General features: G+C 38.4%; 1 protein-coding gene across 1 annotated transcript in view; it reads left to right on the top strand.

Moving 5' to 3' along the window:
- Positions 1-1,825, top strand: part of C9 (complement C9) — a 46,142-nt gene extending 44,317 nt beyond the window's left edge. The window contains exon 10 of the mRNA XM_060146036.1: positions 1,610-1,825. Within this exon, the coding sequence (XP_060002019.1) occupies positions 1,610-1,825 (216 nt within the window). The remainder of the gene's footprint in view (positions 1-1,609) is intronic.
- Positions 1,826-26,447: the final 24,622 nt, after the last annotated feature.

The raw sequence follows: 26,447 nt of genomic DNA, 5'->3' as shown, positions 1-26,447 counted from the left end.
CACACAGGCTTCAGTAGTTGTGGCATGCGGGCTCAGTAGTTGTGCCTCGCAGGCTCCAGAGTGCAGGCTCAGTAGTTGTGGTGCACAGGCTTAGTTGCTCAGCAGCATGTGAGATCTTCCCGGATCAGGGCTCGAACCCGTGTCCCCTGCATTGGCAGGTGGATTCTTAACCACTGCGCCACCAGGGAAGTTCTGTGGTATATTTTTTAATCTTGTCTTTCGATTCCAATTGCTTCTAAATTTTGTGGTCTCTTATTTCAAAGTACTGTGCCACCAAAGGGTCTCAATTTCTTACAGTTTATCTACTCAAACAGCTTTACAGTCACACAATTGAATTTGCTTACATTAAATAGGCATATGATACAAGTTTTCTATACATGTTTTACATATGTACATAAAACATAGCCCTGTATATTCTATATGTGTTTTATATGTAACATAACTAAGCATTTTTTGAATTCTGCCCTATATTACTAGAGTAATCTTTCCATCTTACCACCCTCAAATCTCAACTTCATGGTCATTTTCTCAGGAAAGCCTTTCCAAACTTCCCTGATTCAATGGTAGCAACTATGTATCTTACTCCAGGAATTTAAGTGTACAAAATAAATCATTTTACTTCATTTATTTTAGTATAATTAAATTTGACATTGAGATCCCATCCTTCCATGCTGCTGGAAAATTCATCCTTCATTCATTTGTTGGATGGGGTTCAGGGTAGCTCTTGCTTGTCCTGATGCTTCTGTCTGGGAAATGAAGATACGATATATGTAAGTATTTAGTCCATGGTGGTCATCCTGATAACCTCATTGTTCAAGTTTACAAGTTCACTTGAAGTCAGGTGGTTGCAAACTTTCCATGCCAAGATTGAGCATCGGAGTCATTGACAAAGCTGTAGCCTGTTCCTTGATAGCCACCTTCCCTAGGGGCACTCCAAAGATTTTGCTACTTCCCAAAATAGCTGCTAGAGATCTAGCTATGGTTTCCTGCTACTTGAGGTACATGCTAACTCTACCCCCTTCCTGGACTGAAGGAATGCCCCCACCTTGGTGGCATTCTTCCCACACTCCTTCTCCCAACAAAAATTTATCAATGAGTTCAGGCTTTTAAAGAAAAAAAAAATCAGTAAAGAGTTTGCCTTTAGGGGCATTCTGGACTTGGCATCACACACAAACCTCCTCTTTGACAAGAGATCGCAAGCACTTGCCTACCTTCTGGAAAAGGGGAGGCAGCAAAAAGTCAGCAAAAAGCATTCACAATATGTCAGTAAATTAGCCTGCTAAAACTTTAAATCCCTGACTGTTCATTGTTAAAATACATATACCCGTCCTTTATAGCACCTAGTCACAGTTTCCATTTTAAATTTGTCTGTATGATTATTTTAATATCAGTCTCCTTACCTCCATAATGGGATCTCCATGATTACAGAGATCATGACTAGTTTTGATCACTGGCAGTCTTAAAAGCTAACATCATATCTGGCAATAATAATCATTCAATAAGCCCTTGTTGAATTAATGAAGCAATGAATAAATAATTTAGTGAAAAATATTGCACAAGCTCTGTCTATAGAAAAAGACCTAAAATTAAATGTTTTGCTCTCCTGCAGCTGTCTCCGATATATGATCTGATTCCAGTGAAAATAAAAGATGCACACCTAAAGAAACAAAATTTGGAAAGAGCCATTGAAGACTACATCAATGAATTCAGTGTAAGAAAATGCCAACCGTGCCAAAATGGAGGGAATGTGATTCTGCTGGATGGACAATGTTTGTGTTCCTGCCCATACAAGTTCAAGGGAGTTGCCTGTGAAATCAGAAAATAGAAAATCTATGAAGGTGAGAACAACTCCTTTGATATTATTATGGACAAAAATATACATTTGGGAGTTATTTAATTTGAAAACTAGCTATTGAATTAATTTGCGCTAAACTTCTAGATTATCCATATAAACAGAGGATAAAGATTGAATGAATAGTGGAAATGGACAAATCAGCCTTTATGTGTCATTTAGCACACAGTTTAAAAATCTACCTCTACATCTAAACAGAACTATAAACAAATAATAAATTGTAATGATTGTATTACTTCTTTTTTTTACATCTTTATTGGAGTATAGTTGCTTTACAATGGAGTGTTAGTTTCTGCTTTATAACAGAGTCAATCATTTATATATATACATATGTTCCCATATCTCTTCCCACTGGCGTCTCCCTCCCTCCCACCCTCCCTATCCCACCCCTCCAGGCGGTCACAAAGCACCGAGCCGATATTCCTGTGCTATGCAGCCGCTTCCCACTAGCTATCTATTTTACATTTAGTAGTGTATATATGTCCATGCCTCTCTCTCGCTTTGTCACAGTTTACCCTTCCCCCTCCCCATAGCCTCAAGTCCATTCTCTAGTAAGTCTGTGTCTTTATTCCTGTTTCACCCCTAGGTTTTTCATGACATTTTTTTTCTTAAATTCCATATATATGTGTTAGCATACGGTATTTGTCTCTTTCTGACTTACTTCACTCTGTATGACAGACTCTAGGTCTATCCACCTCATTACAAATAGCTCAATTTCGTTTCTTTTTATGGCTGAGTAATATTCCATTGTATATATGTGCCACATCTTCTTTATCCATTCATCCGATGATGGACATTTAGGTTGTTTCCATCTCTGGGCTGTTGTAAATAGAGCTGCAATGAACATTTTGGTACATGACTGTTTTTGAATGGTTTTCTCAGGGTATATGCCCAGTAGTGGGATTGCTGGGTCATATGGTAGTTCTATTTGTAGTTTTTTAAGGAACCTCCATACTGTTCTCCACAGTGGCTGTATCAATTTACATTCCCACCAACAGTGTAAGAGGGTTCCCTTTTCTCCACACCCTCTCCAGCATTTATTGTTTATTGTACAACAAAATGTCTGAAACAATTATGTAGTTTCCTCAAATAAAGATTCACAGTCTCAAGTTTATCATTCAAACATACTTTCAACTACTGCTACAAAAATGTTTTTACAAAATTTTTAATATTACAAGAATGTCTTTTGCCCTTCTTAGCAAACACAGAAACTCAACAACATGGTGACAATATACATGTTTAGATTTCTCTGAAATTTTAGGATAATTGATTTCTCCTATATACTATCTCTGTCTCTCATGTATCTAAAATGTCAACCCACTGTTCTGTATTCCAAAAAGCATTAGTAGTCTCCAAAAATCTGTACTCAAGACCACTGTTTTTTACCTATTTCTCTCTATGTGGACTATTCTGCAGCTTTCTGTGATTTCTTCAGCTCTGTCTTCTAATTATTCAGTTCTTTTTTTCAGCTATGTATATATAGGCTATACCCTTTAACCAATCTATAGAGGATTTTTAAAAATTATTTTAATTATAAAATTATTTTAATTAAATTATAAATAAATTTAATTTCTGTATGTTTTGTTTTGTTTTAAGTCTATTTTTTTCTTTCCTGGCCTACTGGATTTTTCCTGTTTTTATTTCTTTGAACATGTTAAATATGTTTATATAGAAGTCTCTCTCAGATTGATCCAGAATATATAGTTTCTGCATGTACTCATTCTCATGGCATTTTTTTCTTCCTTGAGTACTGAAGAATTTTTCATCACAGGCCTAGTCTTCAGTGGAATTTGTTTCCTGTGGGAACCTTGTCTACTCTGGGTAGTGAAGCTATTCCTAGGGTTGTTTGCTTCTGGGGAAGCCCCATTGTTTTCATCCCTTTGCACCAGTTTTTCATGTAAATGTCTTGGTTTGAGTTCTACATTTTGGATTTATGGATAATGAAAATCAAGGTGCCTCCTCCTATATGTATATCACTTTTTTGAAAACACTGGTATCTTCTGGTTGACTTTTCATGCCTGACCAATGATGGTCCACGAGTTCCTTGCTGAGACACTAGACCACAGTGAAACCTTTCTTGCTGAGTCTTTCTGTTGAGGGAGCTCTTCCAGGTATCCAGCTTTCTGCAGAATGTTCAGTTCCAGCTTTCCACACAAACTGGGCCAACCCCCTTCATGAGGTTGAAAACCTTAAGACGTCATTTTTCTTTTTGCATACTGTTTACCTAGGGTGAAAGGCTCTGCAACTTTCTCCTCCGTCAACCAATCCAACCTCCCTCTCCTTATGTGTTTCTACTTCTTCGAGACTAGTTGTTCTCAATCAAGTTGCTCATTGTATTTACCTGGTTAACTTTTTTAAAAAAGGGCAAAAAGAGGAGCATAACAAAACAGATATCCAGCCCAAGTCAATTAAACCAGAACCTTTGTGGTGGACATTGCTAGGCCATGGTTCTCTTTTTCTTCCTTTCTCTCTTTCTTTCTCTCTCTTTCTTTCTTTCTTTCTTTCTTTCTTTCTTTCTTTCTTTCTTTCTTTCTTTCTTTCTTTCTTTCTTTTTTCTTTCTTCCTTTCTTCTTTTAAATCCTCTGGTTATTCTAATCTATAGCCAGGGTTAAAAACCTCTATTCTGGACCCAGGTCAATTAACACCTCCGATGAAATCTCCTCCAGCATCTTCAGGCATCAGTTCTCTGTCTACGCTCCCTGAGTGCTTTCCCCCTTGTTCTTTCAGCACTAATCACACTTACTCACCCGACACAAGATGAACATCACCTCTAGTTTGGAAATGTGTCTTATATCTTAAATCTCACTCTTCTCCCAGCACCTAGACAGTATCTCGCACATTATGGTACAACAAGATAAAAGGATGAATAAATGGGTGGGTGGATTGACCCGAAGTTGAAGTTCTATTAATCGTTAAGATTTGATAATCTTTTGGTTTTTTCCTAGTATTGCCAGCCAAAAAAAAAAAAAAAAAAGAGCTGCTGTTTGTTTCCCTAGGATCATATGGAAAGAAAAACATCAGGACCTTCCAGAGATAGTTCTTGCTGCCAAATGAAAAGCAACGTGCTTCATGAAAATCCTGCCAGCCTCTGAAGTCTCCTCTCTCTTAGATCCACAATGCTTCTTTTCCTCCTTAAACTCCTATGATATTTCCATTTTTTATTCCCTAATGAGGAGAGTCAGCAGTGAAATATGCCAGGACTGCTTTCTCCTACAGCCAATGCCAATCCCTTGCTAGCAAAACAAAATTGAATTAAAAAGAGAGTGTTGGTTAAAAAGAAAGTAATTGTGAAAGTTCTTTGTATGATGAATACGTTCTGCCAGTTCCATTACCACAAGTCTGTATCATGCAGTTTTGCTCTTGTTTACGTCCTTGCATCTTGTTCTGTCATTCCTGGATACATGCATGCATTCATTCTGCAAATACTTGCCAAACACCTACCACAAGCACAGAACTCTGCTTGTTTAGGTCTTAGCTCTCCGATTTAACTCTATGTCTCCAAGGAGAAAAGTGTATTGTATTTGCAACCAAAAACCATTAGGTTAAATCATGTGAAATTGTCTCTATTTAGTCATATTTTACCAAAAACAAAACAAACTCCCAAATCCAGTGATTTCATATGATCCAACTTAATACCTAGCCTTATGAGTTGCGTAAGGTTAAGTCTACCCACATAAGGAGCTAATTAAAGGAGCTGGCTATACAATTTTATTCATTAGATAGCATGGTACTTAAGACCTGAGAGCTTTGAAAAGGTCCGAGAACCCTAAAAGAAGAAGAAGGAGAAGGAAGGAGAAAAGAAGGGCTCAAAGTACAAGGGGAAAAAAGCAAAATCAAAATTAATAAATATTGAATTATATGTCAACAACACTATCGTGTCAATTCGCTCATTGTTTTTTTATTAATAAAATTTTCACACCTTTATAAATAAATTTAAGTTAGTTTTCCTCACTTCACAGAAATTCTCAAGAATGTACATGATTGCTGAGAAATCACAATACAAATAATTTCAAAAGCAAAATTTAAAAACTAATTTTCAAGGTTTTTTTTCCAGCAAAGGAAAATGTTGTTTGATATGAGATGTATTTTAATGTAAGGTAGGACACAGAGATAGTTCTCTAATAATAAAAGTGCCAGGCCCTTTAGGGTATAAAATAACATTGGTGCTCAAGAAAATACCTATTTCCTTCCTGCCCCCCAGAAACCTAAGTGAATCAGAAAGAATTAGGATGTTAAATACATACAAATACTGAACTCTAGTGTGTTCTTAGACAATCCACTGTTGAGAGAGTTCCTGATGTAGAGCATCTGGATTAAGGTAGAGTTACCATAGTAACTACTGGGAATTCCTTGCATCCTTGTGAATTACAAATTGTCAAACAAGAAAATTGCTGAGCCTCGACCAGACTCCTGAGGGTCAGCTTAATGATTTATCAGAGTCCCTTTCCTGTAAATGGGGGAAAGATTGTAGGTTCACTGTTGACAGTGAGACTCCAACTTCCTCCAAAGGTGGCATATCTGGTAGAGCATTTCCAGCAGGGTGCAACACTGAGACACCAGAAACTGCCCGGCAAGAATCAGCATAGAGGAAGAATCACCAGAAACTGGGGGAGATGAGGACCTCCTGGAGGCTAAGGCTTACATGGCTCATCTGGGATTGAGGTTTCCTGAGAAGGGAAGTCCTAGCTTGGTCTGGCCAGACTGAGTGCCATATTACCCACACATACTCTCTGACAGGGCACACCACAAATTCAAAGAGCAAGGGATGTGTGAGGGAAACAGTCCTCTAATGCTCAGGCCGTACATTCAGATCATTATACTGAGCTCCAGCCATTATCAAAGGACCTGGGAAAGCTGGATGGGCATTCATGTTTCCTCGGCCTTAATAAGAAAAAAACCTTCAGAGAATTGCTACATTTTTACGCTTTTCCCTTTTTATACGTAAAACTCAGGTTGCTTATTCATTCTACTGATGACATTGGTAAACATATGCCTGCTCACTGCCAACACACACCAGCTTTACACCATGGTCTCCCCAAGACCCTTTGAGTGTGTACTTGATTGTAAACACCGCAGAACACTGCATCCAAAAACCTCACAAGAGAAGCTCCTGAGTTAGTGTCCCAATATTTATGAAAATCAACCCAAAATGGTGAATAAAGACTAGGCTCAGCTTACATTTATTTTCAAAGAAAATAAAACTTCTCTCTCTCTCTCCCTCTCTTCCACACATTCACACGCACAGACACACACACACACACACACACACACACACACACATAAATGATTTGTAGGACAACCATCTATCTTTCTGCCCACCAACCCTCTCCCAGCCCCTCCACCACCACCTCATGTTCATTACTCCCTACTACACTAAGAAATGGTTCAAGAGAATGGAATGGTGTGGCTTTTTAACACTAGACAAATTATTAAACTCCTAAACCCCAAGATATGCCCGGGGTTAGTAATATATCCTTCATAGAATTGTTAGGTTGATTCATTGAGATAAAGCATATAAAAACCTTGGCACCTAATAGCAATAAATTGTAGCTGTTGCTATGGTATCATGCAAGGCTACTGATATAAATCTTCTCAAGTTTCACTCTAATGTTTGTGACATTAGACAGCCAAGACGATTAAAACTGAAAATGGAGGATAACTGTATATGGCAGAGTGGCTTAGTACTCTCCTGTAAATAATTAGTGGGTTCAATGACCTTTTTTTTAAGAGGAGGTGTTTTCGGAGATTGGTTCAAGAGATCTGAGTAGAAGGACATGCTCTCACTTCCTCTTGTGAGAGCCCAGAGTCACAACTAACTGCTGAACAATCACCAACAGGAAGACACTGGAACTCACCAAAAAAGATACCCCACATCCAAAGACAAAGGAGAAGCTGCAATGAGATGGTAAGAGGGGCATAATCACAATAAAATAAAATCCCATAACTGCTGGGTGGGTGACTCACAAACTGGAGAACAATTATGCCATAGAAGTCACCTGGAGTGAAGGTTCTGAGCCCTACATCAGGCTACCCAAGCTGCAGGTCTGGCAACGGGAGGAGGAATTCCCAGAGAAACAGACTTTGAAGGCTAGCGGGATTTGATTGCAGGATTTTGACAAGACTTGGGGAAACAGAGACTCCACTCTTGGAGGGTACCCACAAAGTAGTGCGCACATCAGGATTCAGGGAGAAGGAGCAGTGACCCCAGAGGAGAATGAACCAGATCTACCTGCTAGTGTTGGAGGATCTCCTGCAGAGGCAGGGGGGTGGCTGTGGCTCACCACAGGGACAAGGACACTGGCAGCAGAAATTCTGGGAAGTACTCCTTGGCATGAACCCTACCAGAGTCAACCATTAGCCCCACCAAACACCCTCTAGGCTCCAGTGCTGGGTTGCCTCAGGCCAAACAACCAACAGGGAGGGAACAGATTAAAGTTTTACTCAGCTCTGCTGACCAAGCAACACCCAGCTCTACCCACCACCAGTCCCTCCCATCAGGAAGCTTGCACAAGCCTCTTACATAGCCTCATCCACCAGAGGGCAGACAGCAGAAGCAAGAAGAACTACAATCCTGCAGCCTGTGGAAAGAAAACCACATCCACAGAAAGACAGACAAAATAAAAAGGCAAAGGACTATGTACCAGATGAAGGAACAAGATAAAACCTCAGAAAAAAACCTAAATGAAGTGGATGTAGGCAACCTTCCAGAAAAAGAATTCAGAATAATGATAGTGAACATGATCCAGGACCTTGGAAAAAGAATGGGGGTAAAGATAAAGAAGATGCAAGAAATGTTTAAAAAAGACCTAGAATTAAAGAACAAACACCTAGAAGAATTAAAGAACAAACAAACAGAGACGAACAATACAATAACTGAAATGAAAACTACACTAGAAGGAATCAGACTAGCAGAATAACTGAGGCAGAAGAACGGATAAGTGACGTGGAAGACAGAATGGTAGAATTCACTGCCGTGGAACAGAATAAAGAAAAAAGAATGAAAAGAAATGAAGACAGCCTAAGAGACCACTGGGTCAACATTAAAGGCACCAACATGCACATTATAGTGGCCCCAGAAGAAGAAAAAGAAAGAGAAAGGCCCAAGAAAATATTTGAACAGATTATAGCCGAAAACTTCCCTAACATGGGAAAGGAAATAACCACCCAAGTCCAAGAAGCACAGAGAGACACAGGCAGGATAAACCCAAGGAGAAACACACTGAGACGCATAGTAATAAAACTGACAAAAATTAAAGAGAAAGAAAAACTATTGAAAGCAACAAGGGAAAAAAGACAAATAACATACAAGGGAACTCCCATAAGGTTAACAGCTGATTTCTCAGCAGAAACTCTACAAGCCAGAAGGGAGTGGCATGACATATTTAAAGTGATGAAAGGGAAGAACCTACAACCAAGATTACTCTACCTGGCAAGGATCTCATTCAGATTTGATGGAGAAATCAAAAGCTTTTCAGACAAGCAAAAGCTAAGAGAATTCAGCACCTCCAAACCAGCTCTACAACAAATGTTAAAGGAACTTCTCTAAGTAGGAAACACAAAAGAAAAGGACCTATAAAAACAAACACAAAACAATTAAGAAAATGGTAATAAGAACATACATATCAATAATTACGTTAAATGTGAATGGATTAAATGCTCCAACCAAAAGACACAGGCTCATGGATGGATACAAAAACAAAACCTGTATATATGCTGTCTACAAGAGACACACTTCAGACCTAGGGACACATACAGACTGAAAGTGAGGGGATGAAAAAGATATTCCATGCAAATGGAAATCAAAAGAAAACTGGAGTAGCAATACTCATAAGATAAAATAGACTTTAAAATAAGGAATGTTACAAGAGACAAGGAAAGACATTACATAATGATCAAGGGATCAACCTAAGAAGAAGATATAACAATTATAAATATATATGCACCCAACATAGGAGCACCTCAATACATAAGACAAATGCTAACAGCTATAAAAGAGGAAATCGACAGTAACACAATAATAGTGGGGGACTTTAACACCTCACTTACACCAATGGACAGATCATCCAGATGGAAAATTAATAGGGAAACACAAGCTTTAAATGACACAGTAGACCAGATAGATTTAATTGATATTTATACTACATTCCATCCAAAAACAGCAGATTACACTTTCTTCTTAAGTGCGCACAGAACATTCTCCAGGATAGATCACATCTTAGGTCACAAATCAAGCCTTGGTAAATTTAAGAAAATTGAAATCATATCAAGCATCTTTTCCAACCACAATGTTATGAGATTAGAAATCAATTACAGGGAAAAAAAATGTAAAAAACACAAACACATGCAGGCTAAACAATACATTATTAAATAACCAGGAGATCACTGAAGAAATCAAAGAGGAAATCAAAAAATACCTTGAGACAAATGACAATGAAAACATAATGATCCAAAACCCATGGGATGCAGCAAAAGCAGTTCTCATAGAGAAGTTTATAGCAATACAATCCTACCTCAAGAAATAAGAAAAATCTTGAATAAACAATCTAAACTTACACCTAAAGGAACTAGAGAAAGAAGAACAAACAAAACCCAAGTTAGTAGAAGGAAAGAACTCATAAAGATCAGAGCAGAAATAAATGAAATAGAAACAAAGAAAACAATAGCAAACATCAATAAAACTAAAAGCTGGTTCTTTGAGAAGATAAACAAAATTGATAAGCCATTAGCCAGACTCATCAAGAAAAAGAGGGACAGGACTCAAATCAATAAAATTAGAAATGAAAAAAGAGAAGTTACAATGGACACTACAGAAATGCAAAGCATCCTGAGAGACTAGTACAAGCGACTCTATGCCAATAAAATGGACAACCTGGAAGAAATGGACAAATTCCTAGAAATGTATAACCTTCCAAGACTGAAACAGGAAGAAATAGAAAATATGAACAGAACAATCACAAGTAATGAAATTGAAACTGTGATTAAAAATCTTCCAACAAACAAAAGTCCAAGACCAGGTGGCTTCACAGGTGAATTCTATCAAACATTTAGTGAAGAGCTAGCACCCATCCTTCTCAAACTCTTCCAAAAAACTGCAGAGGAAGGAACACTCCCAAACTCATTCTATGAAGCCACAATCATCCTGATACCAAAACCAGACAAAGATACAACAAAAAAAGAAAACTACTGACTAATATCACTGATGAAAATAGATGTAAAAATCCTCAACAAAATACTAGCAAAGAGAATCCAGCAACACATTAAAAGAATCATACACCATGATCAAGTGGAATTTCTCCCAGGGATGCAAGGATTCTTCAATATACACAAATCAATCAATGTGATACACCATATTAACAAATTGATATACCATATGATCATCTCAATAGATGCAGAAAAAGCTTTTGACAAAATTCAACACCCATTTATGATAAAAACTCTCCAGAAATTGGGCATAGAGGGAACCTACCTCAACATAATAAAGGCCATATATGACAAACCCACAGCAAACATCATTCTCTATGGTGAAAAACTGAAAGCATTTCCTCTAAGATCAGGAACAAGACAAGGATGTCCACTCTCACCACTATTATTTAACATAATTTTGGAAGTCCTAGCCACAGCAATCAGAGAAGAAAAAGAAATAAAAGGAATCCAAATTGGAAAAGAAGAAGTAAAACTGTCACTGTTTGCAGATGACATGACAGTATACATAGGTAATCCTAAAGATGCTTCCAGAAAACTACTAGAGTCAATCAATGAATTTGGTAATGTTGCAGGATACAAAATTAATGCACAGAAATCTCTTGCATTCCTATACACTAACCATGAAAGATCAGAAAGAGAAATTAAGGAAACAGTGCCATTCACCACTGCAACAAAAAGAATGAAATACCTAGGAATAAACTTACCTAAGGAGGTAAAAGACCTCTACCCAGAAAACTATAAGTCTGATGAAAGAAGTCAAAGATTACACAAACAGATGGAGAGATATACCATGTTCTAGGATTGGAAGAATCAATATTGTGAAAATGACTATATTACCCAAAGCAATCTACCTTGCACAGTGCAACCCTCTTGCACTGTTGGTGGGAATGTAAGTTGATACAGCCATTATGGGGAACAGTATGGAGGTTCCTTTAAAAACTAAAAATAGAATTACCATGTGACCCAGCAATCCCACTACTGGGCATATACCCAGAAAAAACCATAATTCAAAAAGACACGTGCACCCCAATGTTCATTGCAGCATTGTTTACAATAGCCAGGTCATGGAAAGAGCCTAAATGCCCATTGACAGAAGAATGGATAAAGAAGATGTGGCACATATATGCAATGGAATAATAGTCATAAAATGGAATGAAATTGGGTCATTTGTAGAGACGTGGATGGACCTAGAGACTGTCATACAGAGTGAAGTAAGTCAGAAAGAGAAAAACAAATATCATATATTAATGCATATATGGGGAATCCAGAAAAATGGTACAGATGAACCAGTTTGCAAGGCAGAAACAGAGGCACAGATATAGAGAACATCAAGGGGGGAAAGCGCGGGGTGGGGAGGGAGGTGGTGGTGGGATGAATTGGGAGATTGGGATTGATGTATATACACTAATATATATAAAATAGATAACTAATAAGAACCTGCCATATAAAAAATAAATAAATAAAATAAAATTCAAATCAAAAAAAAAACTTAACAGCAAAAAAACCCAAAAAAACCTGGTTAGATTTACAAACTGTTAAGTTCTGAATATGCTTTCTGTTCTTGTAACCACTTACCTGAATATAATTTTACCCTGATGATACTTTAAAAAAAAAAAAAAAGAGGAGGTGTTTTTTTCTGTAGCAAAATACACATTACATAAAATTTACCATTTGGTTACTATTAAGTGTACAGTTTAGTGGCTTTAAGCACATTCACATTGTGCAGCCGTCACCACTCTCCACCTCCAGAAGCTTTTCATCATCCCAAACTGAAACTCCGTATGAAGAGTTTCATTACAATGCGCATCGTATTGTACACATTAAACAGTAACTCTCCATTCCCTACTGCCCCAGCTATGGTAGCTACTATTCTACTTTCTATCTCTATGAATTTGACTATTTCAGGTACCTCAGATAAGTGGACTCACAAAACATTTGTCCTTTTGTATCTGATTTATTTCACTTAGTGTAATATCTTTTGTGTTTGAGAGTTTTAGTTTGTTTTTTTTATAATAACCGTCCTAATGGGTATGAAGTGGTATCTCATTGTGAGTTTAAAGTACACTTCCCTAATTATTAATGATGTTGAGCATCTTTTCATGTGGTTATTGGCTTTAGTATATTTTCTTTGGAGAAATGTATGTCCAAGTCCTTTGCCTATTTGTTAATCAGGTTTTTTGTTGTTGTTGAGTTGTAGGAGTTCTCTATATATTCTGGAAATTAATCCCTTAACAGATATTTGATTTGCAAGAAGTTTTTAATGTTGAAGTCTAATTCATCTACTTTTCCTTTTGTTGCCTGTGCTTTTGGTGTCATACTCAAAAAATCCCTGGATCCAATGTCAATGTCATGCAGCTTTTCCCCTATGTTTTCTTCCAAGAGTGTTATAGTTTTATTAGCTCTTACGTTTAGGTCTTTGATCCATTTTGAGTTAATTTTTGTATATGGTATAAGGTAAGATTCCAAGTTCATTCTTTTGCAATGTGAATATCCCAGTATCATTTGTTGAACAGTGATTTTTTTAACCGTGTGTTAGCCTACTAAAGTCAATCTACCTGGAAAGGACAAGAGAAAAGAGGGTCAGGGTGACATCGAGTCATTTCACAAGTTGTGTTCTATTACATTTGTTTTCATAGCTACATTATAGATACCCCTAAGTCTGCCATATAGCATTATTAAGTAGTAGTATTTAGTTCCAAAAGGTACTACAGAATTGAAAATAGAAATATTCCTATCCTTCTGACCAAAAAGAAAGTTATCACTAGGTTACACTCAGGTATGACCAATTTTGTATTGTCATAAATAATTTTGTGTTTAGGAAGGCTTCCAGTCTGACAAATCTTCATTTGAGAAATAGGGTACCAAAAAGACTAAGGTTGAAAGAAACTAACACAACATGTAAAGCAACTACATAATTTTTACCCCAATAAAATTAAAAAAAAAGAAAAAAGAAAGACAGGTTGAGTAATTTTTCAAATGGAGAGAAGGAGAGAATAGGGTGATTCTAAAGTGAAAAAAAAAAGAAAGAAACTCAAGGAAAAAGAGTATAAACTGGAGATGCTTTTAAATTGACTAATTTAAACAAATTTGAAATATATTCTGAGTGCAAAGAAAGGTGTAAGGCTTCATCAGTATTTATCTTGTACTGAAATGGAAATATTTCTATTTTAAAATTAGACAACAGACTAGGAAAATGAGTATATTCACACCTGCACTTAATTGACAGTGGGACAGGATAAGAATTCCAGGAATGGGGGAGTGATCCACTTCCCCTTTGTCATCTTCTCTGAGTCTGTAAATTCCCAAAGCACAACAGTTTATTTTCCAAACTTTCTGGCCTAACCTTCCTGTTTGGAAGGAAACTGGGAATGAATGAATGAATGCGGAAGGACAAAAAGAAAAATAGATCTATTTTTCATGTAGGACCTTTTCTTTCTTTTATTCATTAAAGAGCAATTATTGTTAACAAATCTTCAAGCACAACAATCAATCCAATGAGGGTGTGTATTTTGATGGTGTCAGTTAAATCTTTTGTTGGAGATCCAGTGAGATAAAAGGATTAAAAGACTCAACAGACTCCCACAGAGCTCTCTAGGAGCTCCCCAAATCCCAAGAGAGGGTAAGATACAAATTATATCCCAAATGAGAAAGTAGTAAGTAAATTAATATATAACATAGGATTCTTCTAGAAGCTTTGTTCTTTGTCTCTTTGCTCTCCAAATTAATTGGTTTGATAAAAGACTCCTTAAGTAAAGTTTAGATTATTTCTCCATTGTCCTATTTCAACAGGTTTTTTTTAGAGTTTAGTAAACATTTGCCTGGGGTTCAGTTTAAATTGTAGAGACAATTGTTCCCTGCCCTTCTTGAGTTTAAATACAGTTTACTCATCTTCTAAGCAGATAGGGTAGGGGGTCCCTAGAGAAAAAGAACCAGGCATGGCTTTCTTGGCATAAGAGAAGCCATTTTTGGCCTAAGCCATTTGGTGCTCTAAGCCTGGCCACAATGTCCTTTAACAGGTCTCAGTAATTAATGATCTTAAAGGAACAAATAGACGACTGTTATCAGGCAAGAAAAATAACAATAGCAAAGATAATGTATCAGTTGTAAAGACTCCTAGTTCTATTTCAAGGGTAAAGATTAGCCTGAAGCCCTCAACCACCAGATCAACTGGGATCTAAGAGATGATGATGTTGACCTTTGCTGCCCCACGTGACTTCAGTCAACTAAAGCTTGGATTCTGTTGACTTCCCAAGCCCCTTCATGAATATGCATGTATCCTTACCTTAAAACTCCCCCAGTTTTGCTGTTCGGGGAGATGCTGCTTTGAGAAAGATCCCTGGTGTTCTGCTTACTGGCTGCAAGTAATCAATCCTTCCTTCTCCTGGGCTTTTGGCTTGGTTGTGTCTTTTAGCTCAACACCCACCAAGAGGCAAACCCAGTTTTGGGGTAACAATCCTATTGAAATATAGTAGGAATTCTCCTTCTACTGAAAGATGAATTGATTTTTCGCTGAAGTTGATTAATACGTTTTTTCTTCCTAGTGCATTGATGTTCTGAAAGGATTAAGGCCTCCTTTAATCAAAAATGGAAAGGAAAGTGCAAGAGTGAAAAAAATCCATTTTGTTTTCAAAACAAAAAGTGAAAGAGAAATAAGCCAAATCCAGGAGCTAGCCGTTTCCTCCCGCACAACTTTTTAAAGCGTGCCTTTTCTTATCCTGCTTTTATCCTGCTCCTTTCCATTTGGCTATTCCATATCTCTCCATGCAAGGAAACTAGAATTTCCTTGAATTTCTATGAATCTATTTTGTGAGTTTCAGTTTTTCTTTCCTGGCAAGGTTCAAATACATGTCGATAAAAGACAAGTTTACAAAATAATGAAGTTTTAGCTGACCAGTTCCCTAGTCTGGAAACATAAGGGGTCACTTAACATTTCTGTGCTTTCACTTCATCATCAGAAAGCACCAATGTAGTGACCATCTCCCAGTGTTTGACAATATTTTAGCCAAGAGTTCTCCTACAGCTTCCCATAAAGGATGGGCTTCAAGGGAGGCTGTACACACGCAGAATTAGTGTGCAAACCATATACTGCTGTCATCAGATTCTGAAAGGAACCCGTGAGTCACAAAAAAAGCTTTAAAAATAAAAGCTACCCTAGGATATTAGGGTGACAGAAGGAAGTAATAAAATTAATTCGTACTGGAGGAGTTTCAGATCTGGTTAGGGAGCCAAACTTAATGCAACTGATACAATGGGAGAACCATAAAAGGGAAACATATCAAAGAGCTTCATTTTGTGGTGCAGTCTGCAGGAGTCCAGAAAAAGGGAGAGATGAGTGAGTCAGCGGCACAGAAGGCTTTCTGGGAGAGGTGAGACTCAACATCCTCCTGTTCTCCTATCTCAGGGCTCTTGCCCAGGCCTGTGATTGTTGGGCACGTAAAGCAGATGATCCTCTGTTTCTTTTCTAAAATGTTAGCCATTCAGGTTATAAAGCTGAAACTGTGTAAGAGTTTATAAGTCTTTCTAACCCTCTGTGCTAACAACTTCAACCATGCTCCTTTTAAAACCTGATAGATACAACAGTGACAACGTTTTTAAATAAGGCTCGATAAGTAGTGTTACTTACACTGTCATCAGTGTTCTCGCCCTCCAACCCCACCATGTCTCTGGGCCTCACAGTCTCCATCTAGCTGTCACTTTGTACCAGGGAGACAGCCTCATTTTACCATTGCCTGAACAAAAACAGTTCTCTAGAATGTAAATTTATGAAGACATTTGAAGAATTAGAACCATTTTTGTGTTCTCTAGGCTACTTCTCCCTTCCACTAGCAGGAATAACTGCAGCGCCCATACCACAAAAAAATAACTTTATCTTCTTCAGATGGTATCGTTATACTGTGTGTCAGCTTTCTTGCATTTCCTGTTTCCTCTTCCCGCTCAAGAATTTACATACTTAATTGAGTTCACAGGAAATGTGCTCACATAAGTGATACTTGAAACATGTTTTTGTAAGTAAAATGATTATGCTCCAAAAACTAAAAATAAAAACTTATTGGTGAGTTATGGATGAGAGCTACAGCTAGCCTGTTTTTTCTTAGCCAAGATACTTCTCTTAAATATATTTTTGAGAGACTGCTGAATTTATGTCAATAACAACTAAAAATCACCTTAATCTGCAATTAGAAATAAACACAAATTGAAATGAAACTCAAATGAATAAATTGAAACTCAACATTCTTTTAATGAGAGACTTGTACAGTTAGCTACATTGTTAATGGAAATTGCTCGATTTCCGTTTATCGTGTAATTTTTGTCCAAATTACCGGCCCAGAGAGAAAATCATAGAATGACCAAGAATAAGTAATTATCATGGGGCGCATGGTGAAAATATGTTGGTAAACTTGGTAGTAAACAGTGTCAGAGCATCAGGATTATTTCTACAGTACTATCAAGTTATTGCCTCCTAATCTATCATCTTCCTCGTACGAGTCACTTGCTCCTCCTTTTAGAGCCTGGGCTTGCCTGCATTTTGAAGCCACCTGGGGAACTTTAAAAAACACTGATGCCTGGGTCTCAAAGTAGAGAGTTTTATTTAATGGTCTGGGGTTAAGCCCGGAAACTTGGATTTTTAAAAGCTTCCCAGGTGATTTTAACGTGCTGCCAGATGAAACCCCTCTGCTTTAGACCCTAAATTGTACTGTTCCAACAGATAGTGGATGAGAGGCTTTTCAGTTAAGCTAGAGAATGTCTCCATTTTAAGGTCTTCTGGCAATGGCTTATGTCTAAAAGAATGCATGGTTCTCATATCTGCCTTGCTTTGATCTTCCTCCTCTGTTAATTCATTGAGTATTTATTATGTACCAGAGAGTGCAATTTCTGACTACCCTCCTAGTTCCCGACTATCCTCAAGCCCTCAAGCCCTACCTCTCTTTAAAATACCTACAGTTTCAAGGCAATCTCAAATTCCTTTCTACCCCTGGGACCTGACCCTTGCCCTGCCGTTCTGCCTTGTCCTGGCAATGATTCTATCCATATTTCTAACCACATCTTGATTTTGAAAAATATTTTCATTTTAAGAAATAAATAATAGGGAGTATCCATTTAATAAAGAATTTTTATTGTCACAGTAGTAATTAATATTAGGTCAGGATCAAATGAAAAAAATTGGTGTCTCTCTACTAGGTTAATGCGGTAGTACATACAAGATCTAGAAATTTGCAACCCAAAATTAAGAAGTCAGTTGCCTTTCCTTTGCAATAGGACATGAAGATGATCTTCTACTCTTAAAATTACTTTAGTATCAGTATATATATATATATAGAGAGAGAGACTATATATTAAAAATAAAGGAGGTAAAAATCCATGTACCAGAATGAGTTCAAACAAGCACTAGAGAAGATTGGTGGGAACTCTGACTAGTTGGGATCAAACATTATGCCCTTAACTCAAGAATATCTAGTTCACCAGTGTGAGAGATTGAGGTATCTGATGCTAACAAATATTACCAAAAAATTAATGCATGAACCTAGACTGACATGTACTTTATATTTTTAATGAAATGAGTAACATCCTATGATAAGCTTAAAATATGTCCACCATTCAAATATTGGTGAGATAGATTTAAATGCATTTGGAATTGATGATTAAAATTATCATGATCTTTTTGCTCTTTTTAAGATTATAGTTCTGTTTTAAACGTGCCATATATTCAAAATTAAAAAGTCAGAAAGTCAGCAAAGTACAAAATAAGGATTATTTGTAATAATACCTCCACCGAAGTGAACCACTGTTAACATGTTAATGTGGGTCCTTGGCAGATAAATAAATAGATACATAGATAGGTCCACAAACACACATTTTATATAAAATGGGTTAATAACATACACAGAGTTTACAATTCAGGCACTTTTTAAAAAATTCTGTGTCAATATTTAAGACTTCAAAGCTTCACCTGTAGCTGTTTTCATATTATTAAAGCATAATAACTGGATAAACCTGGCCAGTTATACAAATGCTCCGAGGGCTGAGATAACATGCAAATAAACCTTATATATCAATGTGTGAAAACTGGACAGACCACACGGTTCAAAAAAGGAAGTACACCCTGCATAGCTAACTTGCACATTCACTGTCCGAGTTACAGCATCTTCGGGGTCACTGTGTGCCAGGCACGTCAACTCTTTTCAATAAAAATGGTAAGTAATAGATTTTATGACTCTCTTTGGTCTCCTAGCAAACGTCTAATCTTTTCTACATAAAGCGGAGAGGTGTGGGAGTGCTTCACGGCCAGGTCCTCCAAGCCTTTGGAATTTTCGCTTATCTCATCATACTTCCATTTGCTTATAAAGCTGCTAAGGCTTTATTATATCAGCTGAGGGACTGTGGCTGCAAGAGTTCCCTTTTCTGATTCTAGCCTTCAGAATAGAGGAAGAGCTATGCCTTAAAGAAAGAAAAGCTGCATTCTTTGTCTTGCCTCTTAAGATGGTTGGGTGCTATAACCAGAAGTGCAGTCGTTTCCTTTTATGAGCACTTTGGAGCCCTGAAGAGAACTCCAGTGCTATACGTTGGGCAATATTGCTGAGGATGAGTGCCATTTTGGCAACATGGTGAATTTTACAAGAGGAGCTCTTTTGTTTAGAAAAATGCATTTTATTATTTTAATTAAGAGAAGCAAAGTCCAAGTAGTCCAAACCTTAGGGACAGGTTGTGTTCCAAAGTTAATTGAAAGTCATTATGTGGAGCGCACTTAAAATCATGACTGGGTTCCCAGTGTACCATAAAAACTAGCTTAATCCATAAAGTAGCTGAACTACAGCATTAAGATTCTGCTACAGTTTCCTATTATTTCGCTGTATAATTGGCTGTGTTCTTATATGTGTGGTGTTCTCAGGTTCACAGAGTCTAGAAGAGAGTCAACTTTCTATCCCACACACCCCTCCCAGACTCCTCAGCCCCTAGAAGATAGAGATTGGTTATCCCTTCTCTTGTTATGAAGAGGATTACTTCCTTTGCCACCTCCCAGTGGGAAGATGGGGACTGAGGCAATGATCCCTGCAGGTACTCAGTGGGGCAGGGAGTGCACTGTAGGCTCTGGAATAGAGAGGGTAGGAAGATTCATGGCATGAGTATGTAGTCTAAAATCTCTTGCACCAGAATGGGGAAAGGGCAGAGGTGAGAGAACGTAACCTCACCACAGGGGAAAGAGAAGGAGAGAAGAGATGAGGTCAGACTTGCAGAGTCATGGGGAGGGGAATACCACAGAGAGGAAACGGTAGCCCGTGGGCTGTCCCTGCAGCCCCATCTGTAGAGGAGGGTGATCACCTATCAAGATGGGATTTACAAGTCCCTCTAGTGTTTCCAAACTCGGTCTTCAGATCCAGGATTCTTAGAAAAGATCTTGACCTTAATTACGATATCCTCTTCAAAAATAAATAAGGGCACTGTGGTTGACAGGGTAATTTGCATTTTCTTAGGGAAAAATAGATGGTAATAGAAGAAAAAAAGGAGAGAGGTTTAATTGGATAGTGTGTGTTTGGTGTTACATATAACGTTTTCTTAAGAGATCACCATCTTATTACAAAAGTAACGCATATTACTAAAGAAAATTTCTTAGAAATGAAGAAATGACACAATACTTGTTTTCTATAGTTCTATCACTTAGGGGGCAATCATTGTTAAATTAATACAGATCCCTTTAGAATTTTGTCATTTAAAACTATATCTTATAATTATAATTTTCTACAAGTACTATCATACTTTATAAACTATTTCCTTACTTGCTTTATAATTTAAAATATCTTGAATAATATCTGAGTTATGATAGCATTTTTAATAATGAATAATTTTTAATGACTGCACTGTATTCCATAATTTATTTTAGTTCCATATAGCTGGACATTGAGATTGCTTATTTTATTTTTCTTTCTTTATGGTAATATAGACAAGACTGTCATAAGCATTCTTTTATATACATTGCCTTATAATTTTCCATTGTCAGAACTACTAGAAGAATAGGTAGGTGAAAAAACATATATTTAGACTCTGAACACAGTTACCCTCTTGTTAAACAATATATTTTAAGTTTACCTACTATATAATGCATGGCAAATGAATTTGCCAGTGGCAGTTATGGTATATACATGCCTATCTTTGTAGCATATCAAGGATATACTTAAAGAGGAAGTAGATTTCCTTTAATTTCTCTCTCCCTAACATTGCCTCTGACATTCTACGACAAGTTACAGAAAGGCACATAGCATATTACAAGAAGGAAAAAACTCTTTCTACTTTTTCTCCTTGGAAGACATCATAGATCAGTCAAAAGGCCATATTCCTGGCTTTTTTGTGTGTGGGGGGGTGGTGCATCAGGTCTTCGTTGCGGCACACAGGCTCTTTGTTGTGGCCCACAGGCTTCTCTCTAGTTGTGGCGCACGGGCTCCGTGGTTTGCAGCATGCAAGCTCTCTAGTTGAGGTACAACGGCTCAGTAGTTGTGTCACGTGTGCTTAGTTGCCACACGGCATGTGAGATCTTATTTCCCTGACGAGGGATCAAACCTGTGTCCCCTGCGTTACAGGACGGATTCTTTACCACTGAACCACCAGAGAAGTCCCTATTCCTGGCTTCTTATGCTTTGCTTACTAGTTGTATGTTTTTTTCAACAGTCACTTGAGCTCTGAGTTTGTTTCCTTGTCCAACCATGATGAAGATGTTGATGATGATGGCAGTAACTATCTCGCAGGGTTGTTTTAAGGAGTGAATAAAATTGTGATTACAAAGCACCTATTAAAGTGCAGGCCCCAGCCAGACACTGAAAGAATGTTGGTTTCTTTCTTTCCAGCCCCAAATAAATGATTTCCTAAGGAGGCATAAAGACTTCAATGAACACAAAGAGGAGAATACAATGGAAGTTAGCATTTGTGAGCCTTGACATACGCCATCTCATTAAATCCCTATAACCATCCTTACAAATAGTTAGTTACTGCTATCGTCCCTATTTCCTAGGTGAGAAAACTGAGTCTTGGGAAGGGTGATTCCCTTACTCGCAGCCACACAGCTACTGAATTTCCAGAGTCCACAGCTCTGGAATTTGAGCACAATTCTGTCTGCTCTCAGAGCCTGAGTTTTTCTGCATTACGCTGCATGCAAGAAAAAGTAGGTACAGAGGAAGACAGCAAGGTGGTCCTAGAAAAGCCCGGGACTGGCTTTCAGGAGGGCCAGGGGCCTTTCCTCAGGCTGGTGACCACCTCTGTTTGATCTGGGAGTCAGTGGTAGTAACTTCTTCTGCTATTACCGTTATGAATTATATCCTATTTTCAGAATGCTCACTTTATTGAAATCTTGCAGAGCCACTGGGATAAGAGACTAAATGGGTTCCTGGTTTTGTGATTCTCCACCCCAGGGTTTAGAGAGGGGGATTCAATGATCAAATGCCTCGCCTTCCCTCCAAGCTCTCCTGCTGTGTTACTAGTGTGACTAACTCTGCCTGCTCCAGGCTGAGTGCAGGAAGGGAGCATCAGAAAGTGGAACCACATCATGGCCCAAGTGGTTATTGGGAAATTCACCTGTTATCACCATCTTCGTATAACTTATTGGCAGAGGAACTGTAGAAACTTGTGGGAATTAGGTGGAAAAGTACGTGGGGTTTTGTAAGGACAAGGATATCAGCTATAAAGAATGATAGATTTTAGCTACATGGTGGCAAGGAGTGCTGGGCTCCAGGCCCAGCCTCCCCATAACCCGCAGTGGGATCTTGACTCGGCTTTCCAGCTCTCTCAAGCAGCTCAGTTAAGGTAGAGGGTGGGCTAGGTGTTCCATAATGTTCTTTATGATTCCACATTTCAGAAGCAGAAGGCAGCGACAGTAAGATTCTACTTCTCAAACAGATGGTCCTGTGGAAATTGACTTAATCTGTGACCTTAGACAAATGATGTCACTTAACAGCCTTAACTGGAAATAACAGAATGATACCTGTCCACACGACAAGTATGTTTAGGTACCTTTCAAGTTGTAGATTTTCTGAAAAAGAGGGAGGGGCAGATATCGAATCATGCACAAATTTTTGTATGTTCCCAGTTAGTGAGGGGGAAAATCTTTTATCAATAAACCTTAGAAGGTTTTAAGAAATGAAGTAAAAATTGGTTTGGGGGTTTTATTCGTTTGTTTTGCTCCTTTCAGTCAGCTGGCAGTTCACACGTGAGCAACTAACAAAAGAAATGTGTTATCACTACTCATGAGGGTTTATTGAGGCCCTGTTCCACGTTGGGCTCTGCTGGACAAGAATGCAGGGTGAAGACAGGTGGGTCCTGGCTTCCTGGAGCTCACACTGAGCGCAGTGGGTCCAACTTTAGCAAGCATCTGAATCACCTGGAGGGTTGGGGAAGGAGCCTGGGAATTGGCGTTTCTAGTAAGGTTCCGAGTGATGCTGATGCTGCTAGTCAAGGGACCGCACCTGGAGAACCACTGTTCCCTGGAAGACGGAAAGTTAATTCAAGTAAACAGATAAGTAGACTAGCAGGCAGTGAGCTCTGAAGGAGGTAAATAAGGAACTGAGATAGAATATACGAAGGAAACATCCTCTTTAGATAGTGGTCTGGTCTTCGATGCCGTGATACTTACGGCGCTGGTTCTCAACCCTCCTTGCACGTTAGAATCGCGTGAGTAGCTTATAAATCATACCCATTCTCAAGGCCCCAGCCAAGACCAGTTAACTCGAACCCTTAACGGGGGAAGTGGTGTCCGGTGCAGGTTGAGAATCGCGGCACCGAAGAGCGAGAATAAGCTGGGCACAGGGAAGGTGGCAGGAAAGACCATTCAAGCACAGGAAATGGCAGGGACAAAAGACAAGAGGCAGGGGACAGCTTGCACCTGCAAGAAGATAGGGCGGCAGGAGGAAAAGCAAGAGAAGAGGAGAGAGGCAAAGAGGTGGTTTCTAGAAGCAGGCAGCAGTCACATATTGAAGGGTCTCGAGGGCCATGACAAGGAATTTCATCTTATTTTGCTCACCCGGGCAGCCGTTGGAGGCTCCCAACCGAAGGAGTGAGTGTCATTATCCGATTCACATTTTGAGGGGAGGGCTACTTCTGAAGTGACGCGCATCCTTCCCAGGAAGCCTTGACCATGGCGTGGAGCTTCACTACTGCCTTTCTCTCCCTCATCCTTTAAATTTTGACCCCAAATTTAAACACAGCCAAGTGTTTAATTTGTGAAGGATTTCTGAGGGGGATGATGGGTTTGGGGCCCCGCAAATAATTTGAGGGGCTGCAGTGGAGGTCCACTTGAGAGCTGGTGTTCCAGGGAAATCAGAAAATAAAATCTGAGCTAGAAGAGTCCCTCTGGAAGCTGGGGTTCCAAGCCACTTCTTTCATGGAGGGCGGTGATTCTTGTGCTTATCACATAAGTTGGAGGGGGTCAGTCACAGGCCTGAATGACACACTACTGTCCCCAAATGGAAATTCACTCACCTCCACACACTCCCTTCACGTACACCCTACTCTCTACTCTCGATCTATTTATATCCTCTGCTTCTGCAAAATGGGCTGCTTCCCCTTTGCTGCAAGGTCTGTACCAATATGTTAAAAAAAAAAAAGAAGCTCCTCTGTTATGACAAGCGAGTTTTTTTGTTTTTGAGTCCCACGTTTTTCTTTTTTTAAAAAATTTTTTATCGGAGTATAATTGCTTTACAATGGTGTGTTAGTTTCTGCTGTATAACAAAGTGAATCAGCTATACATACACAAAAATCCCCTCCCTCTTGTGTCTCTCTCCCTCCCACCCTCCCTATCCCACCCCTCTAGGTGGTCACAAAGCACTGAGCTAATCTCTCTGTGCTATGCGGCTGCTTCCCACCAGCCAACTATTTTACATTCGATAGTGTATATATGTCGATGCTACTCTCACTTCACCCCAGCTTCGCCTTCCACCCTATGTCATCAAGTCCATTCTCTATGTCTACCTCTTTATTCCTGCCCTGCAACTAGGTTCTTCAGTACCATCTTTTTTTTTCTAAATTCCATATATATGTGTCAGCATACAGTATTTGTTTTTCTCTTTCTGACTTACTTCACCCTGTATGACAGACTCTAGGTCCATCCACCTCACTACAAATAACTCAATTTCGTTTCTTTTTATGGCTGAGTAATATTCCATTGTATACATATGCCACATCTTCTTTATCCATTCATCTGTCGATGGACAAGCAAGTTTTAAGCCAAGAGCGAGAGGTTCAAATTCTAGACCTCGTTCATTCACAGGTAAATGCGCGTAGGAGGAAATGAGAGGCACTTGTTTAGAGCACGTATGAGCAGCCACTAAATGTGCAACACACTTGCTCTTGAAGCGAATGGGTGTGGGGCTCCAGCTCTGGATTTGGTAACTTCAATATCACTTCCCTAATTCTTGGAGGTGCATTCCATCTGCCCCTTCTTTCTCATGCGCTTCTCTTTTTCAAATACTATGGTATGTTAAGAAACAAATAACATAACAAATGCTCACATACTCACCACCCAGAGTCCACACATATTACCATTTTTTCATATTATTGCCATTTTGCCATCTTTTCAAACTAAAAAAGGCAAAGTTGAAGCCCTCTTTTTGCCCTTCCCAGTTCCATACCCCTCTTTCCACAAGCAGAGGAACACCTGCTCTGATAGTGCTGTCTTGCCTTCTCCGCCATGTTTTTATATTTTTATTTCATCTGCCTGTATCCATAAGATACTATATAATATTGTTTTGCCCAGTTTATTTTTATGATTTCTGCATTTGCAATCTTTCACTCGACATTGGTATGTTTTCAACATGTATCCGTTTGGACCCATGCAGCTCTGGTTCAACCTATTGAATTTCTGTGTAATTATATTGCAATTTATTCATCTATTCTCCAACATTGAATTCGCTGTCATTATTTTCCATTTTGAACAGTACTAGAATAAATGTTCTTTTGCATAGAGGGTCTGGGCACCTTTAAATTTACTGGATGTTAGCAAATTGTTCTCTAAAATCATTGTATCAATTTATCTCTCGCCAACCTTGTATGAGAGTTGCCATTTCTCTGCATCATCCTTAAAACTTGGTTTTGTCAAGTTTATTGATAGAGTTTTGAGAATTTATTATATGCAAAACTCTACTTCATTTAAAAATTTTTTTAACTGAACTATACTTGATTTACAATACTGTGTTAGTTTCAGGTGTACAACAAAGTGATTTAGTTATATATGTATATAACTAAATCTTTTCCATTATAGGTTATTTCAAGATATTGAATATAGTTCCCTGTGCTATACAGTAAATCCTTGTTGTTTATTTATTTTATATACAATGGTGTGTATTTGTTAATCCCAAACTCCTAATTTATCCCTTCCCCTCCTTTCCCCTTTGGTAAACCATAAGTTTGTTTTCTA

Source organism: Lagenorhynchus albirostris, chromosome 3 (assembly GCF_949774975.1).
Source record: "Lagenorhynchus albirostris chromosome 3, mLagAlb1.1, whole genome shotgun sequence".
NCBI lineage: Eukaryota > Metazoa > Chordata > Mammalia > Artiodactyla > Delphinidae > Lagenorhynchus > Lagenorhynchus albirostris.
The sequence above is the reverse complement of the archived record's forward strand: the minus strand, read 5'-3'. Positions and strand labels throughout refer to the sequence as shown.